The sequence below is a fragment of the Uranotaenia lowii genome, chromosome 2 (genome assembly GCF_029784155.1).
Source record: "Uranotaenia lowii strain MFRU-FL chromosome 2, ASM2978415v1, whole genome shotgun sequence".
Lineage (NCBI taxonomy): Eukaryota > Metazoa > Arthropoda > Insecta > Diptera > Culicidae > Uranotaenia > Uranotaenia lowii.
Genome location: NC_073692.1, coordinates 169,206,849 through 169,223,935, shown reverse-complemented (window position 1 = coordinate 169,223,935; position 17,087 = coordinate 169,206,849). Strand labels below are relative to the sequence as shown.

At 34.7% G+C, this 17,087-nt stretch overlaps 1 protein-coding gene across 2 annotated transcripts in view; it reads right to left on the bottom strand.

Moving 5' to 3' along the window:
- LOC129747581 (photoreceptor-specific nuclear receptor-like) overlaps nucleotides 1-17,087 on the bottom strand; it is a 171,506-nt gene that overhangs the window by 54,758 nt on the left and 99,661 nt on the right. For both annotated transcript variants that reach the window (XM_055741868.1, XM_055741869.1), the window contains exon 4: nucleotides 6,340-6,443. In XM_055741868.1, coding sequence (XP_055597843.1) covers nucleotides 6,340-6,443 — 104 coding nt within the window. The remainder of the gene's footprint in view (nucleotides 1-6,339; nucleotides 6,444-17,087) is intronic.

Here is a 17,087-nt window from a genome sequence, read left to right as displayed (position 1 = left end):
AAATACAACACGTGTTGTAAAAAAACTAGAAAGCCACAGATTGCAGCCTGCTTCAATTTTTCTGCGTACAAAAGTATAAGTTGCTAAGGTGTTCAATTTGTGTTTTGTTTTCCTTCCAGTGGTTGTACTAGATTCATTAAGCTCTGAAATTTGAAACATACATACCTACGTATGAAAATCAACTCTTCATATTAAAAAAAACGGTACTTATCATTAGGATAGTAAAATTTAAAAAATTACTTCATAATAGATTTGAAATTGAAGTTTAACATTTTTGAAGAAATTATTTTAACAAAAGTATAAAGGTCATATATTTGAAGATATTTAAAGCAAAAATGTTCTTTATCTTTTTGAGGAAAAAAATCGCAATTCTTAAAAAAAAAAACATCTTCTGGTGGTAATCTAGGCATTTTATTAGAGAATATATTCTTTAGATTATCTAAATATTCTTCAATTTTTTCCTTATGAAAAAAATTTCCGCTCATTTTCAACACCTACAGTTTTCTTCTAATTTTCTGGATAGACCATCTATAATTTTTAAAATCTTGAAATGTTCTCACTAAGAGAACATAAAAATTTACCGATAAAAGGACCTTTAAAATACTACGCAACGCGTTTAGCGGGGGAGGGGATAGAGCAGTTTGTAACGCTTTGTAGATTTTGGATAAAAAATCTAATGAGAATATGTTGCGATTTGGGGAGGGGGGATATAAAAAGATCGAAAATTGCGTTACGTAATATTTGAATGGCCCAAAAGCCATAAAAATTAATTATCAAATAAAAATCACGGTGATAATCTACATTAATAAAGTTCAAATCACTCTTCTTCAATAAGAATGGAATTGATCTTATAGGTACATTGAAACTAAAATTTAAACTTACTGAGTTACACAAATATTTACGAATTATCAATGCGAATTTTCACAGAGTCGGAAAATCAAGTTCTTTTGGATCGAAAATTTTGAAAATCTCCAATTGTTTTGATTCCTTTTACCTACAGTTTGATTCAAGCTTTTTAAACTTTTGAATTTCGAAAAATTCATCAACATTTTTGAGTGATAATATGACACTATTGGGAGTTTGCCGCCATTTAGCTTTATTCGATTGCATCCAAATAAAAACATTTCTTTGGGACCCTTAATGAATTGTTGAAATCTTTAACTGTGCATCATAACTTTTTTATGGGCGCACCCTGTAGCCTAGGAAAAATCTTCTTAATCAGACCTTGAATGTTAATCTGACACTCCTCGCTTAAAACCGCTATATAACTCTTTTTTCTCAATCCATTTTTACAAAGTTAACAGGTTTGAAAACCTTGTAAACGTACTCAAATTTGTTTTTCAGACAGTATCCAGTTACTATACTTCAGTTTTCCGTTATTCTTATTCCAAAAAAAAATCCGAAAAACATGCTTCGGAAAAAAAGACTGTACACAGAAAAAAAATCCGAATCCTTAACAACACTGAAATTGAAAACCTTTAATATTACATGACGTAGAACGCGATTTATTGATGTAAATTAACAGACTAAAAATATTTGAATCCTAAAAAGCACGGAATTCTAATGACACGAATATTATTTGACACAGATCGCGATTATTTGATGTAAATTTACATCACATATGATGTAAAAAAAAGAAGCATCACATATGACGGAATTTTCAGTGCGAATTTAAAATTACACATCTTTAATATTTTACATGTTTTCAAATTTTTCACGTCTTCAGAAGTTTACAGACGTGTAATATTCAACTCGCACTGAAAACTCCATCATATGAGATGCATCTTTTTCGTTACATCATGTATGATGTAATTTTACAATATTTTTAGTCATACAAAATTCTCAACAGCACTGAGTAAAAAATTTCTGAAAATTACACGACACGGAATTTAATATCGACAGGGAGTTAAATTAATATTACATTACACTGAACGCGATAACGTAACAGATAAAAGTAAAAACTGTCAAAAACAGGAATACACAAATGTAGTGTTCAGTCAAGTCGTGAACCAAAGTAATTTGTTGAAGCAGTTAGCTTCTAAGTCCGTCGATATCGTTGGTTCCGGATAACTCCGAAAAGCAGCAGCAACCGAAGCTGTTCTGGAAGCGGCCCCATGCTACTCTGCTTAACTCTACTTCGGAAGATGGTGAAAGTGAATTTTAAAATCATTAATGTGTAAGACCAAAATTTTTAAAAATTTGACAAATAAATGAAATTCATTATTAAAAGATTGTTTATGTTATGAAAGATGAAAAAAAAAAATAGAATCGGATCAATAAAAAGTAAACAAAACAAATTCCAATGGGATATTTTTCACAAATTCAGTGGCTTTAAACTAACATCACTTTCATATTATACGTTGCATAATTTTACAGGCGTGTAATATTCAACTCGCACTGAATATTCCGTCATATATGATGCTTCTTTTTATTTTCATCATATGTGATGTAATTTTCCATATTTTGTTGGTAGTGTGTAGATCAGTTACGGAATGCTAAAAAAATTCACTTGGTTTCCAAGAAAGCTGAAGTTAAAAGCAATACGTTGCACATGAAGATATATTGTTTAAAAAAAAAATTAAGATCAAAACCACAAAAAATGTAAAAAACGGGTGTATAATCCGTAATATTTAATCAATGGACCGTCAAAATTGTTTAGGTCACACCAGAAAAAAAATTTAAAAGAGGATTGAAAAGTTTTCGTAATTTGGCATTTTTGGCATCTTAAGATTTTTAAAATACGAAACACAGAATTTTTGACAAATTTATCAAGGTAGTTGTGTTTCGAGCTAAGACTTTGTAGAACTTAAATTCAACTTTACATTGGGTTTTGGGTATATTCAGAAAGCCAATTTCATACCGATTCTAGTGGTGTTATACCATATTTGAGCGCTGCGATACTTTACAAAAATATGATAATTAAAAAAAAAATGACAAAAAAATTGAATTTCGTCAAAAATTCTGTGTCAAATTAAGTCAACTTATCAATCCTTTTTTCAACATTTTTCTGGTGAGACCTGAAAAATATTGACGGTTCGTTGATTGAATAGTAACGATTCTATACCATTTTTTTTTACAATTTTTGTGATAATGATCCTAATTTTTTTTTTAAATTTATCCTTAAGTGCATCTTACTTCTGCCCTAAGTGAAACTAAGTGAATTTTAGCATTCCGTAGCTCATGGATTTTTTCCTAAGACATTGAATAAAAGAAAACTGGAGTGTCGTAGCTGAATATTGTTTGAGATATATATTTTAGTTATGTTACAAGGTTTTCAAACTATAAATATGGTAAAAATCAGATGAGAAACAAGAGAAATACATTGGTTTTAGTCAGGAGTGTCAAATTGACACTCCTGGGACTGTAACGGGTCAAAACTTCTGGGACGGTTGAGAGTTTAATTTAATACAATTTTAATTATTTTAATATAATTTAATATAATTTTTGGAAATAATGCAGGGGGCTGGTGACGAAAACAGAATATGATATCCGACACTGGTAATAATGAAACTTTGAATCAAATAATTTATTTTATTGGCAATGAAGAATGTTCTTTGATACAAAGGATTTTTTTGCTGTCTTTTAATCATTGAGTTTTTTTAAATTTGTTGGCATTTTCATGTGCCAAAAAATGTTTCCACTGCGAATACTTTTAAAAATTTTGAAATTCTATCAGACCCATGAATAAGTTATTTGAATATCGAATCTGAAAATATAATTTTTTTTTCTGTTTCAGCTCATTGTTTTTAGATTCCTTATTGTTATATCCTCTTTCATCTGGATCAAATCTCAAAATACTGTATTATGTCTGTAATAATGTGTGTCACAACAAAACAATTAACTTTTCCAAATAAATCGTTACATGGCATACATATTAATTGTTAATTATCATATTTCTCCCTGTTTACTTTTTTTTTAGATTTTTTATTTTAATAAACAAATACACACACATAGAATCTCAGTGAAACGTCATGTTTCTTTGAAGAGAACCTCTTTCCTTAACTTTAAGCGTACATATTTCGAAATTATGATGGCTAGCATCGTACAAATACTAAAAAGACCAGACCACAGAAAGTGTTCTAATCACTACGTCAGAGTCGTTTGGCGAAAAAAATTCTGGAAGATCTCATCTCTAGAATATAGGCTGCCTAATCAAGTTTTTGACCACGACTGTTAAACACATTGATTCGATAAAAATCTGTTAAATTTTCGTCCATCGATATATACTATTTCAATCAAATTTGATTATTTTAGCCTTAATTCTCAAATATTTATCCGAATAAGCTCACAAAAATGCAAAGGATTAATTTCTAAGCAAACAACATAACTGAGCAATTTTGAAACGTTATTTTCCGTTTTTACTCACAAAAATGCAAATGTGTAATTTGCCCCGTCATTATAGAGAACTAAAATAATGTTGCATTTAGTTATTAAGATCATCAGAATAAACGTCTGATTGTGGTAAATATATATAGAACCTGTAGGCGCCCCCAAAAAAGCCCGTCGGACGTCGAGTTGACGTTCACTGAACCTCAAAAATACCCAAACCTGAGAACTTTCCCCGCCAAACCCGAATAAAACTCCCTCCCTACAGGTTTGGCTATTGGTGGCTATGCCCAAAGTTAAGCTCTTATTAAGGGGATACAATTTTCGTTTTGAACCACCTCAATGCACACTGGGGAATTTCGATTAAAAAAGGTGGTACTTTTTTTTCGTTTTCAAGCATTCAAAAATTCTTAAGATCCATCATTTATTATGTCAAAATATACGGGAAATCGAGTGGACTAAACTGTTTTTTGATCAGATAACTCAAAAAGATTCATTTCACACGATTTTCTTTACGTTTTAAATGAATATCTGGATAAGGGAGAATGAGCAATTCAGATTTCGGATCTTCACAGATGAGTGATATACGGTTCGAAAGATCTTGATGAGACAAGAAAGAAGATTTCAAATCTAAAGTTATCTAAATCTATCAAAACATCTCAGCTGATTTTAGAATGAAAAATTTGGATTTCACATATTTACAAGAGATTTTGGAATAAAAATTTTGTTTTCCCATTTGGGAAAAACTCCATACTCCATGTGCAGAAGGATGATAGAAAAAGAATAATAATTTCGAGAGTTTTAATCAAATTGTCAGAAAAAATATTTCGAGAAAAATTATTCAAACGGTACAACAAATTTTTTTAACATGTCCATTAGACTGCCCCAAATTTGTAAGGGAAATTCAAAACCTGTGAAATGTTATGCGCTACAGGCTAAAATTGATCCTAGGCCTAGTACAAGATCTCATGCCAAATGCCAGATCGGATCACGGGAAGGGGTCGCTCAACGAGCATGAAGCTTGTATGAGATTTTGAGATATTTTGTTCGGGAGAAACATGAAAAAACAGTTTTTCATCAATAACTTTGGTCCTGTCGGTCGACTTCTTTCAAAAATAGTTTTTCTTAAAGTTTAAATTATGAAAAATATTTCATCCGAAGACTGCATATCGATTCGAATTAAGATAAAAAAGTTATTAGGCTTCAAAAATAGGCTAACTTTTTAAGGATGGTATTCATCACTGTTAATGAGTCGGGGTGGTCGAACATATTGACGCCTCATAAACAGTGATGATGAATTAAATCGGCCGACGGGAACCAAAGTTATTGATGAAAAACTGGTTTTTGATGTCCCTCCCGAACAGAATGTCTCAAAATCCCATACAAACTTCAGGCTCGTTGAGCGACCCCTTCCCGTGATCCGATCTGGCCCAAATTTGGCATGAGATCTTGTACTAGGCCTAGGATCAATTTGAGCCTGCAGCGCATAACTTTTTCAAATATCGGGGCATTTAGGGCACTCTAATGTTCATTCATATGTCTCATATTGGTATCAATATGAGTTCAGCACAACTTTCGTGAATAAATTCCTCGAAACTTCACGTGTTTCTCCTAATATTTTGATTCATGAAAGTGTTCAAACACTTCTTTAACATCATGCATTAAAGAGCTAAGGAAGGTCTTTAATATATTGAGGTAGGTTTGTAATTGAGGTTGATCAATTTTTGTTCCAATATCCTCCAATATGAGCAATTGTGATTAATGTTTAAAAATAAATTTAATGTTCAAGTCTCAGGAGTCATTTGACGCTTCTACAGTTGAGATTTTAACCCTATCCCTTTTTTTGAAAAGCTTATTCTGTCTTGTGATTGATTTCAGAATTGTGTAAAGTTCCCAAAATCGTATTTTTATGCTTGTTCAACATCAGTGGATTGTTATAAATATAATTTCCAAATATTAAGAAATTGAAAACAAGAATATCCTTCTATGTATGATCCTAACTTATAAACTTACCGTCTTTGTTCATCCCCATGGAAAGACATTTTTTCAGTCGACACGCCTGGCATTGGTTCCGGTGGGCTTTATCTACGGTGCAGTTTCCTGTTCCGGCTTGACATCTGCAAATAAAATTGTAAGAAACAAAAAACCTTTCAGAATATGGTAAAATTGCTAAATTAATTTTATTTTTGGGAAACTTTGAACTAAGCAAAAATAAACTGCACGTACAACATGACAAGAATTCAAAATACCAAATCAAAAATTCACAAATCTGATTTCCATAAGCCAAATCATAGAAAAGAGATACACTGTGTTAAATTAATTCAAGCCCAAATCCCATCATCAAAGTGACAGAAGTTAGAAAATTATACCAGATGCAGCTAAGCCCTCTTCCGAATTTGCCAGCCCGATTCGCTCGGCGAAGTCTAAATGAGATAAATTTACTCCCGCCCGTCGGTATTTTGGGAGATGGACCGAGAATCTACACTCGTCATCATCATCCTAAAACCTACCCCAGTGAGTTGAGCGAAAAGAGATAACAACCCTCTAGCAGGGCCCTTTCGAATGGATCCGGAGTACCTAGTTGAAATCATGTTAAACTTCATTCATCATCCACCTCAGCCGTCGTCCGGTTGAAGAGTTATACACCAGGCAGCTGACAATGAAACGCTTCCCCGTGCGTGTATGGTAGAACATTTACAGGTCAGACAGAATGGCCGGGAAGCACTCTTTCGCCAGGAATGAAGTGAAGGGTCGGTTCTTAATACCGGATCATCCGATTGCATTTTGGCTTGATTTTCTCGTATTCGATTTTTTGTTTGGTACCAACGAGACGGGGGCTCAGGTGGTTCAGGTTCGGATAGTTGTAGGAAAGAGGACAAAAGTTAAGAAAAGTAAAAATAATTCGAAGTTTATTGATTTTGTCAGACGTCAAAGATTTTTTTAATTTATTTATTTTAAAAAGTACTAACGGCACATTCTACCATGTCATGAAATCGCTTTTCCGGACTTTTCTGAACTGTTATCATTCTAGAAGTCAAACAATCTTCTTAAAAATAAAAAAAAATAGTTGAATGGTCGAAAATTTAATTGCTATTAAAATGAATATAAATTGGTCTTTAAAAAATCAGAGTTATGAAGAATTGCTTTTGTGACAAGAATTGACCATTTTTGACTTCAGTACATACCACTTTGATTTCCTGTTCTATTTGTGGAAATATGATATCGAAGTCTTTAAATAAGTTGTAGCGAAAATTAACTCACTATTTGATTTGCGTAATTTTTTGATAGAACAACGTACAAAGTTATGTCACTTGAAATTTGTGGCGTAAATGCTCTGAGTTTAAAAATAACAGGACAGTGGACTGATTCCACGTCACAAAATTTCAAGTTTTTTTTTTAAATTTTATTAATGACCTTTTAAACCCTGAGTGAAAATTTCAAGTTATTCTGAACCATTCTTTAGAGCCTTCAAATTTTGTATACACTTTTAAAAGCGACTTGTACAATAAAAAATGTTCATTATTTTTCCTAACTTTTGGCTCATTTTGCCTGGCACTTGAATAGCAACATATTGAAAAATCATTTGTATAAATGAATACTGTTCCTCACAGTCTTCATTTGAAGATACAGCAGAAAAAAATTTTTAAATTTCAATTTTATTATTTTTTCTTATTTGAAAATAACGAACTTATAAAAAAAAATTAACTAAATTAAAAATCCGACCATCTGGTCAAAACAGCATTCAGAGCACATTTCCCTAATAAAATTTTACAAAAATCAAATTTTGTGGCGTGAATTCACTCATTCGCGCTGTTGTTATTTAGTTAGATTCCAACAGATTCCTATAAAATTTGGTGTTTCAGTATCGTCTCATTATTTTCAAAGAAGTTTTTTTTATGGCCAAGTTTCCCAAAAAAATATAAAAGTTTCCATTTTTTGTGACGTGGAATCACTCATTTGCGACTGTTTTTGTTCGCTTTTTAAAACAACTCCATTGAATATTAACAATTTTTTTTCCTTTATAATGAAGAGGTATTTGTTTGCTTCAAAACGTTTTAAAAGAATTTCATAACAAATTAATTCATATAATTTAACTTATTATTTTGTAAAAGTTGTCAATATTTAAACTATTTCCAAAAAAAAAAATGATTTTCAAGTTCTATTGAACTTGTTTATAACAATTTTTCTCATATATCCGGTTGGTTTAATGTAATTTGAATTATAAAAAAATATTGATAAGTTTGAGATTTTTTGATTCAAGAAAAGGACGTTTAAAAATAACTTGTGAGCTGAACAAGCGCGTAGAATGTGGATTGATCATACAGCCTTGGTATGTACAAAACTTTCCAGTTTGAGCACTAGGTATTTTCTTAAACACTACCAATTGCTGTTGCAGAGCATATGTAAATGCGCCTCTATTGGGCGAATAATGATTTAACAATAAAATTTAATAAAAAAAAATTAAAAATTAACTCAAATAAATTTTTTGGAACACATTTTCATACAGTGAAACAATTTGAATTTTTTTTCTAAAAACAGTGAAGCGTTCTTTATTACCGACGGTTATTTTTGTAATGTTAAAAAATTTTGAGAATTTACTCTCGTTGTACAGTTGTTTTTAAAAAGACTTCTTGTCACGAAATTTGTTTACATTAGCAAAGCTTTTCACATTAATAGAGACTTTACAAGCGTTTTTAAGCGCTTGTTTTTAATTGTCAAACGAATAAAACGAATCTTAGGACCACAACTAAAGCTTAGTTCATTTAGAAATGAGACAGTTACGAATGTGTGTATCTAAAAAAATCATTCGTTTGATCGAAATGTTTTCTACGAAGGAAATAAAGGTCACTTTATGATAATTCAAGGAAAATTTTGAAAATAAATATTTATCGTTTTTTTATGTTTTCATGAGAAATATTGGTATCTCCCATCGGTCGTCGCATACTTTTTTCAGTCATGGTATTGATTAATTTTGCCCACTTAATTTGAGGGCAATTTGGTGGATTCAGCTGTGTCGATATTAACAAAATGTGATTATTTTTGTGCCAATAAAATACGTTTTTACGATTCGATTTCCAAACGATAAGCAAAATAAACGATTCTAAGTAATTAAAGTAAAAGGAAAAAAAATCCTCGACCGAGATTTGAACTCCAGTCCTCTGAATTCGCTGTCCGATATCTTACCACGATGCAAACTCATCAGTTGATATGATCCACACTATAGTTCTATGGGTGAGATTTTCTTATTACGAACCGGTCAAAGGAAGAAAGAAAGAGGCCGGAAAGAAGTTCAATTGGAGAACCGCCCATTTATCGTAAATCAGTTAATTTTTAGATAGCTCAAATCGTAATGTCGAATTAGCATATTCTAAACTTTTTGGAGACATATCTACGAGTTGACTAAACAACTATCCAATTTAACTTTTTTTGGTAAAAGCTTGTCGTAAATGAAAGATAGAAAATCACTCAATACCAACGTGTTTACGGTGGTTATTGAAAATGTCATACTAGTCGATTTGGATTATCATTTCTTTTACGATTTCATGTTAAATAGATGGGATATTTTCATCGTTCTGGGCAGTCAAAACTAGATCTCATTTTAACGAACGATATTATTAAAACTCTCAAATTTAACCAAATAGAGTTGCCAGAGCTTTCAAATCATGATTTAATTTTAGCTTCCTTAGATTTTAACTCGATTCGTACAATTCAAACATACTCTTATCGCGACTACAATAGAATAAATCAAGACATGTTGATTCAAGAATTTAATGCAGTTGATTGGAATCTAATTTGTAGTATGAATGATCCTGATATCATGTCAGACTTTTTCAACATAAATATTGGCATGGCAATAGTTTTGAGGAATGCGTACCAAGACGTCATGGTAAAACTAAACCGAAAAATAGCCGTTGGTTTAATCCAAGTGGGTATACAACAAGCAATCGTAGATAGAAACTTAGCGTACATCTTGCCTTTTATAGAAGACTTCGAAATCGTGTTAATATTCTCGTTTACAATGCAATTAGAAATTACTTCAATAGTTATTTTGATCTTAAACTACCATCAAAAGCGTTTTGGAAAATATTGAAAAACACCAGAATTGTTAAAACATGCTCCCAACCGTCAAATGGTTTTCAAGCCGAAGAAGTAAATCCTGCTTTTTCCAAAGTATTCACTTGTAATAACATGTAAAATACAAATATTTTCTTATCAACCGGGGGTTCCTTTTTTCACGAAGTTCAAGAGTATGAAGTATTAAACTACATTTTTAACATCCAATCTGATGCAATCGGGTTAGATGAAATTTCTCTTAGATTCATCAAACGATTTCTTCCAGACATTTTAAAGCTTTTTAACCTATATTTTTAATAAAATATTATTTTCTGGAAAATACCCTCAAATATGGGAAAACTCTAAAATAATCCCAATCAAGAAGAAACCCTATTTATTTATTTAAATTCGTTGGACATTTGGAAAAATCTTAAAAACCCTCAAATTTGAGATTATGTATCACAAAACGAACTTATAACTACATACCAATCTGTTTATCGAAAAAAACACTGCACAAAAACAGCTATGATAAAAGCATTAGATGACATAGGTTTAGTCATCGACAAGTCTTAATCTGTTGTTATGATTCTTCTAGATTTCTTAAAAGCATTCGACACGATTCATCACGCTGTCCATTGCAGGAAACTGTCAGAAAATTTTGGTTTCGGATTTTCAGCAATTTTGTTGATAAACTCGTATTTCACTAATCGTTTTCAAACTCTTCTCAATAACGCTCGATATTCAACGCCCGCTTCCAATCATTTCTGCAGTTCCTTAGGGATCAATTGTAGGACTCATATTTTTTACACTGTATATTTCTGATCTTCCAAAAATTCTTAAATATTTTCAAATACATATTTTTGCAGATGATGTTCAGCTTTTTTCAGACTGTACAAACTTGAACAGAACGGTGCATTAATGTTCGAATCAATGATGATCTCCAGAGAGTACATGCTTGGTCAATTAGAAACGATTTATCGTTAAATGTTAGTAAATCACATGCAGTTCGGCTGAATAAAGGGTGATACGGTAAAAATTTGGTCAATTACAACTTGACGTATTTCTTTCAATTTTAACCTGAACACCCCTCATTTTAAAGGTGAGTGTGTGTGTGTGTGTGTGTGTGTGTGTGTGTGTGTGTGTGTGTGTGTGTGTGTGTGTGTGTGTGTGTGTGTGTGTGTGTGTGTGTGTGTGTGTGTGTGTGTGTGTGTGTGTGTGTGTGTGTGTGTGTGTGTGTGTGTGTGTGTGTGTGTGTGTGTGTGTGTGTGTGTGTGTGTGTGAGTGTGTGTGTGTGTGTGTGAGTGTGTGTGTGTGTGTGTGTGTGTGTGTGTGTGTGTGTGTGTGTGTGTGTGTGTGTGTGTGTGTGTGTGTGTGTGTGTGTGTGTGTGTGTGTGTGTGTGTGTGTGTGTGTGTGTGTGTGTGTGTGTGTGTGTGTGTGTGTGTGTGTGTGTGTGTGTGTGTGTGTGTGTGTGTGTGTGTGTGTGTGTGTGTGTGTGTGTGTGTGTGTGTGTGTGTGTGTGTGTGTGTGTGTGTGTGTGTGTGTGTGTGTGTGTGTGTGTGTGTGTGTGTGTGTGTGTGTGTGTGTGTGTGTGTGTGTGTGTGTGTGTGTGTGTGTGTGTGTGATTATGATTTTATGATTCACTCTTCAGTTGTCAAAATGCCGTCCAAGGAAGAAAAGTCGCGTATCTTAATTTTGCTCGCATATCGCGAAAATCCGAACTTTTCGCACGCAAAGCTGGCAAAATCGCTAAAAGTTCCCAAATAAACCGTTACTGTTCAATCTCGTTCATATTGGTCACCTTGAATTCAAATATTACAGTTTATTCTTCCATACCCCTTGACCTTCTCGCTACATATTCATTGTAAAGTGTTGCCATTTTGTCATAGTTTAGGTAAGAATATGAAGAATTAGGGCGCCAAAAAGTGTAATTATAACTTCAGATAAAATGAAATGCCTCTTCCTATTTCATTAGTCGACAAATCAAGTCTTGTTTTTACCATCCGAAATGGTCTGCCCAAACAGTTACAAATGTAATTAAATTGTTTGGAGACCGTTTGTCAAAAACCAGCAAGTCTGGATCGGGGGGAAATCGAAAACCGGAAGCCGCTGAGACGACAAAGAGAGTTGCCGGTAGTTTCAAGCAAAACCCTAACCTCTCTCTCCGAGATGCCGCAAATAAGCTGGGTGTATCGTCTACAACCATGCATCGAGCCAAAAAACGAGCTGGACTATCGACTTACAGGAAGGTAGTGACTCCAAATCGCGATGATAAACAAAATACGACGGCCAAAACGCGATCCTGGAGGCTGTACACGACGATGCTGACGAAGTTTGACTGCGTGGTAATGGACGACGAAACCTACGTCAAAGCCGACTACAAGCAGCTTCCGGGACAGGAGTTTTATACGGCAAAAGGAAGGAGAAAGATAGCAGATATTTTCAAGCACATGAAACTGTCAAAGTTCGCGAAGAAATATCTGGTTTGGCAAGCCATCTGTACCTGTGGCTTGAAAAGCAGCATTTTCATAGCTTCCGAGACTGTCAATCAATAAATTTAAGTGAAAGGTGTTTGAATAAACGTCTGCTACCTTTCCTGAAGAAACACGGTTGTTCTGTACTGTTTTGGCTGGATTAGGCATCTTGCCATTACGGTAAAAAGGCCATTGAGTGGTACGCCGCCAACAACGTGCAGGTGGTTCCCAAGGAAAAGAACCCTCCCAACACGCCAGAGCTCCGCCCAATTGAGAAATACTGGGCTTTTGTCAAGCGGAACCTAAAGAAGACCATAAAAAGTGCTAAGGGCGAGCAGCAGGTCAAGGCAAACTGACTTTCTGCGGCGAAGAAGGTGGACAAGGTGGCTGTACAAAATCTGATGGCAGGAGTTAAGCGTAAGGCCCGGCATTTGGATTTGGAAAAGCGGAAGCCTAATTGAATATTTTTCCTGAATTTTATACTAATTAAACTTGAAAAAGAAATTTAATTTGATTTTTTAAATAAACGATTTCACCGATTTACACGCGTTTTCCCTTGACCAAATTTTGACCGTATCACCCTTTAAAAAGAATTCGATGCAAATAGTTCCGAAAATTGGCAATACAACTGTGACTCTTGTCTTAGAAGCCGTAAGTTTAGGTTTTAAAGTACAAATTAATTTCAAATGGTATTCGTGAATACTCCAACAGTGTGGGAAAATATACAATTCTTTAATAACCCTTCGTCATCACAAAATCTTTATAAATACTGTTTCGAAGATACAACTTTTTAATAGTGTATTTGTTTATGCCGAGTGTTGCACTAGTGTTGCCCTAGTGCACCACTAGGTGCTGTCAAACTGTTTGTTTATTCGGACGGTGTTGCACTGGTTTTGACCTGGTGGAGTGCTGCTTACGGACGGTGGCCCACCGATAATTTTGCCAGTGTTGCGAGAGAGCGTGTGAGTGAGCGAGGTAGCAATACACTGGCGACGATTTGTGTTTGTTTTTATCGGGTACGGTGGAACACTCCACGAGTGGAGAAAACAAATATAGTATAAGGCATTGATATTTCCCCATTTTAGCACCTGCGATTTTTTACTGTTCCAGGTTTCTCAAGCGCTTCTTAACAAACTTCGTGTTGCTCTTAGTTCTTGCGTGAGATTTGCTTTCAAGTTAAACCGAATTTGTTCCCTAGTAAGAAACCTACATATTTTTACATTGAATTATCTCAACTCAGAAATTCAAGAGCATTAAAATTCGTCATTCCTCGTCAAGTTAAGAGCCTTACAGCCAAGCTTGGCAAAAGTCATCGTCATGAGGCGTGAAGCTGTGACAGTGAAGCCTCTTGGTCCATCAAACTCAATTGACTGTTCCTTAACGACCAGTCACTTCGTTTGCCAGTCATTCATTCCCCAGTCATTTGAAGCTAAAAGAATGACTTAGTCAAGCAATCGCATTCAAACGACCGGTGACGAAAAAGAAACGCATTTATTATTATTGTTGCTCCTGCCAGCAAGCCGAAGACGACCGAAGACGAAAAAGAAAAGAATTTATTATTATTGTTGCTTCTGCCAGCAAGCCCGTTTTCAGTTTTTTATTGCTATTGTTGCTCTCTGCCAGCAAGTCGTTCAATTAGTCGTACCTGCCGTCAGCAGCCGATCGAAGTGTGAAGAGATTTGCCAGTCACTCTCAGGAGAAATTTTGACCTTGTGTAGGAGCTTCGCTAGTCGATGATGGAGAAATGTTGATTGTTGTCGTGCTTTATCCGTCATGCGAGTAGTGAGGCTCCGTCAATTGAGAACAGTGCCAGTCGTTTGATGAAACAAAACTAGTCGGGTCAAGCGTGGCGGGCGAAATTTATCATCACTGCTTACAGCAATTCATTTTATGTTAGAGGTGTGAGGTGTGAGTATCAGAATGTACTTCCCAATTCTCTAAAGTTAGAAAATTCGTTTGCAGTTTTTAAGAAAAAAATTATTGAGCACTTCACAAATTAAAGTTGAGTTTTTTTTTTATTATTGTTTGAATTATTCACTTATCTTGAAATCGCATCTAAAGCACATGGATTTATATAATCGCAAAAGAAGTGCTAATAAAGAAAAAAAAACCAGTAACCTGTGTTACGCACCTCTACACTGAGACCATTCGAAATGACAATTTTCACTTGGAGCGCATATAGGAGTAAGAATGATACTCAATGTCTCCTTGACTGGACAAACGACAAAAAGTATACTTTAACATAATTCGTGAGATTAAAACATATAAATGGCAGTAAGAGGTTTCGAATTAGCGGAACTTTGTAATTCGCTAGAGCGATCAAAATTTAGCGGCAGGATTAAACAACTAACTAAAGCTGGTACTATTTTGAATAGAAGGCTCGATGTAAAATATGTGTTTTTTTTTCAGTACTCGATATAATTATTCAACCCGACAAGCCTCCACTTTTTGCAACTTGTTGCTTAATTAACTATTTGCTAACATTTTGTACAGAATTTATATTATTGGACCAAGATTTTTTTAAATAACTTTTCAAGTCTGTGATTGTGTTCCTCATAAGCGGTTTCAGTTCTTCACAATCAATCATTAATTTCGGTTAGTAAAACTAAAGAGAAATAATCACTACGATTTGACTAGCGAGTCCTCTTGTAAAACAAAATAGTTTTGCAAAATAAGGTTTTCCATGGTTTTGGAAAACATGCTTTTTTCCACGTGAATTATCTCAGAAACTCTCCGAAAAGCATAATTCACGTTTCAGCTTAATCAAAATAAACTGTCCAAAGTTGGACCAAAGCACCCTATCAGGTATTATGATTCAATTACCAGACAACCATAATTCTCGAAATCCTCAATACGACACAGCGGCAGTTAAAAGCGAATGATTCCGAAAATCTCACCTGCGTTCCCAGCTTACTAGCTAGCTGGCAGGAACGGAATCGAAACGGAAATGATTGTCCTCCAAGGGACACCTTGAAGTCTGTGTACCTATGCTTCACAATATGGTGGAAAGCCTGCCGGAAAATCACAATCACTGGCGAAAGCCCCGGAACATAATATATATGTCGAACAAATGGCGCTGGTTTGCCCGCCGCGCGTCCAGATCATCAGCGCAAATGCCGCCGCAAGCACTTCATGAGCAGCGCTTATGTCCCACCCGAGGCTCCCGAGGCTGGGGATTCAAGTCCGGGGACACTTCTGCTCGGTGGAATCACATTGCTGATTTATGTCCCATCATAAAAACTAACTCAAATTTGTCATTCCAGCGCAGGAAGCGCGCCTCGAATCTCGGGAAGCGTATACCAAAACGGTATTTTTTCGGGTGTTTCGGTTTGAATTTGTGCTACGGGAGCCAGAACGATTCCGTCAAACGAATAATCCTCCTCCCGCCCCTTGACCAGGGAAATGTGACATTCGCAAAAATAACTTCCCTCAGCCGGGAGCTCCAGATTCTGTACCGGAGACGATCATCATCGGTGAAGTCACTTTGGCTCTGTACCCATAGAACGTTGGAACCGTTTTTAGGTGTAGCTTCAATCGTTGAATGTGTTCCGGGTCCCCGGCTAGCAGCAAAAGTGGGTGGAATCCCATAAATCATAGGAAGGTAATCCCACCTAATCCCGCCGTTGTTGTATACATAAATTTTGATTCAATATTTTGATATTTGTGCTGTGTGGTTTGGGCTTTAGTGGTGTATCTTCTGGCTCGTCGTATGGATACATACTGTCGTTTGGCTGCTTCTGGCCGGATTGGACAAGTGGAAAAGTTATACGGATTACGGACTCAACTGTTCGACGGTTCGTTCATGAACACGGATAGCGTGTTCCTCCTGCCACCGAATCCAGGACCCAATTGAATGAAATAAATTGATGTTAGAGAATAGTAGATTTATTACCAAAATTGAGCACACTTAGATAGGTGCTCGTGAGCAATCATTCATGAAATAATCATTACAATAGTCAAGTATTTTGTTTTGAAATAATCTTAAAAAAAGTTTGATTGTAAAAATCATTTTCTTGAAACTTGGAATTTTGTTTTACACCGTTTTTCCAATTATATTGCATTATCATTAATGGCATATATAGGCTTGTGATAATGTGATATAGCTCAGTTGGAAAGCAATTGCAATCTTTAACCTCCTCCCCCCTATTTTCCATATGAAATTTCAGTTTTAAAAACCAATTCATCGTTTTGATGGGAAACTGCGTAAACTGGGGAAACTTTGATCACTTTTTTCA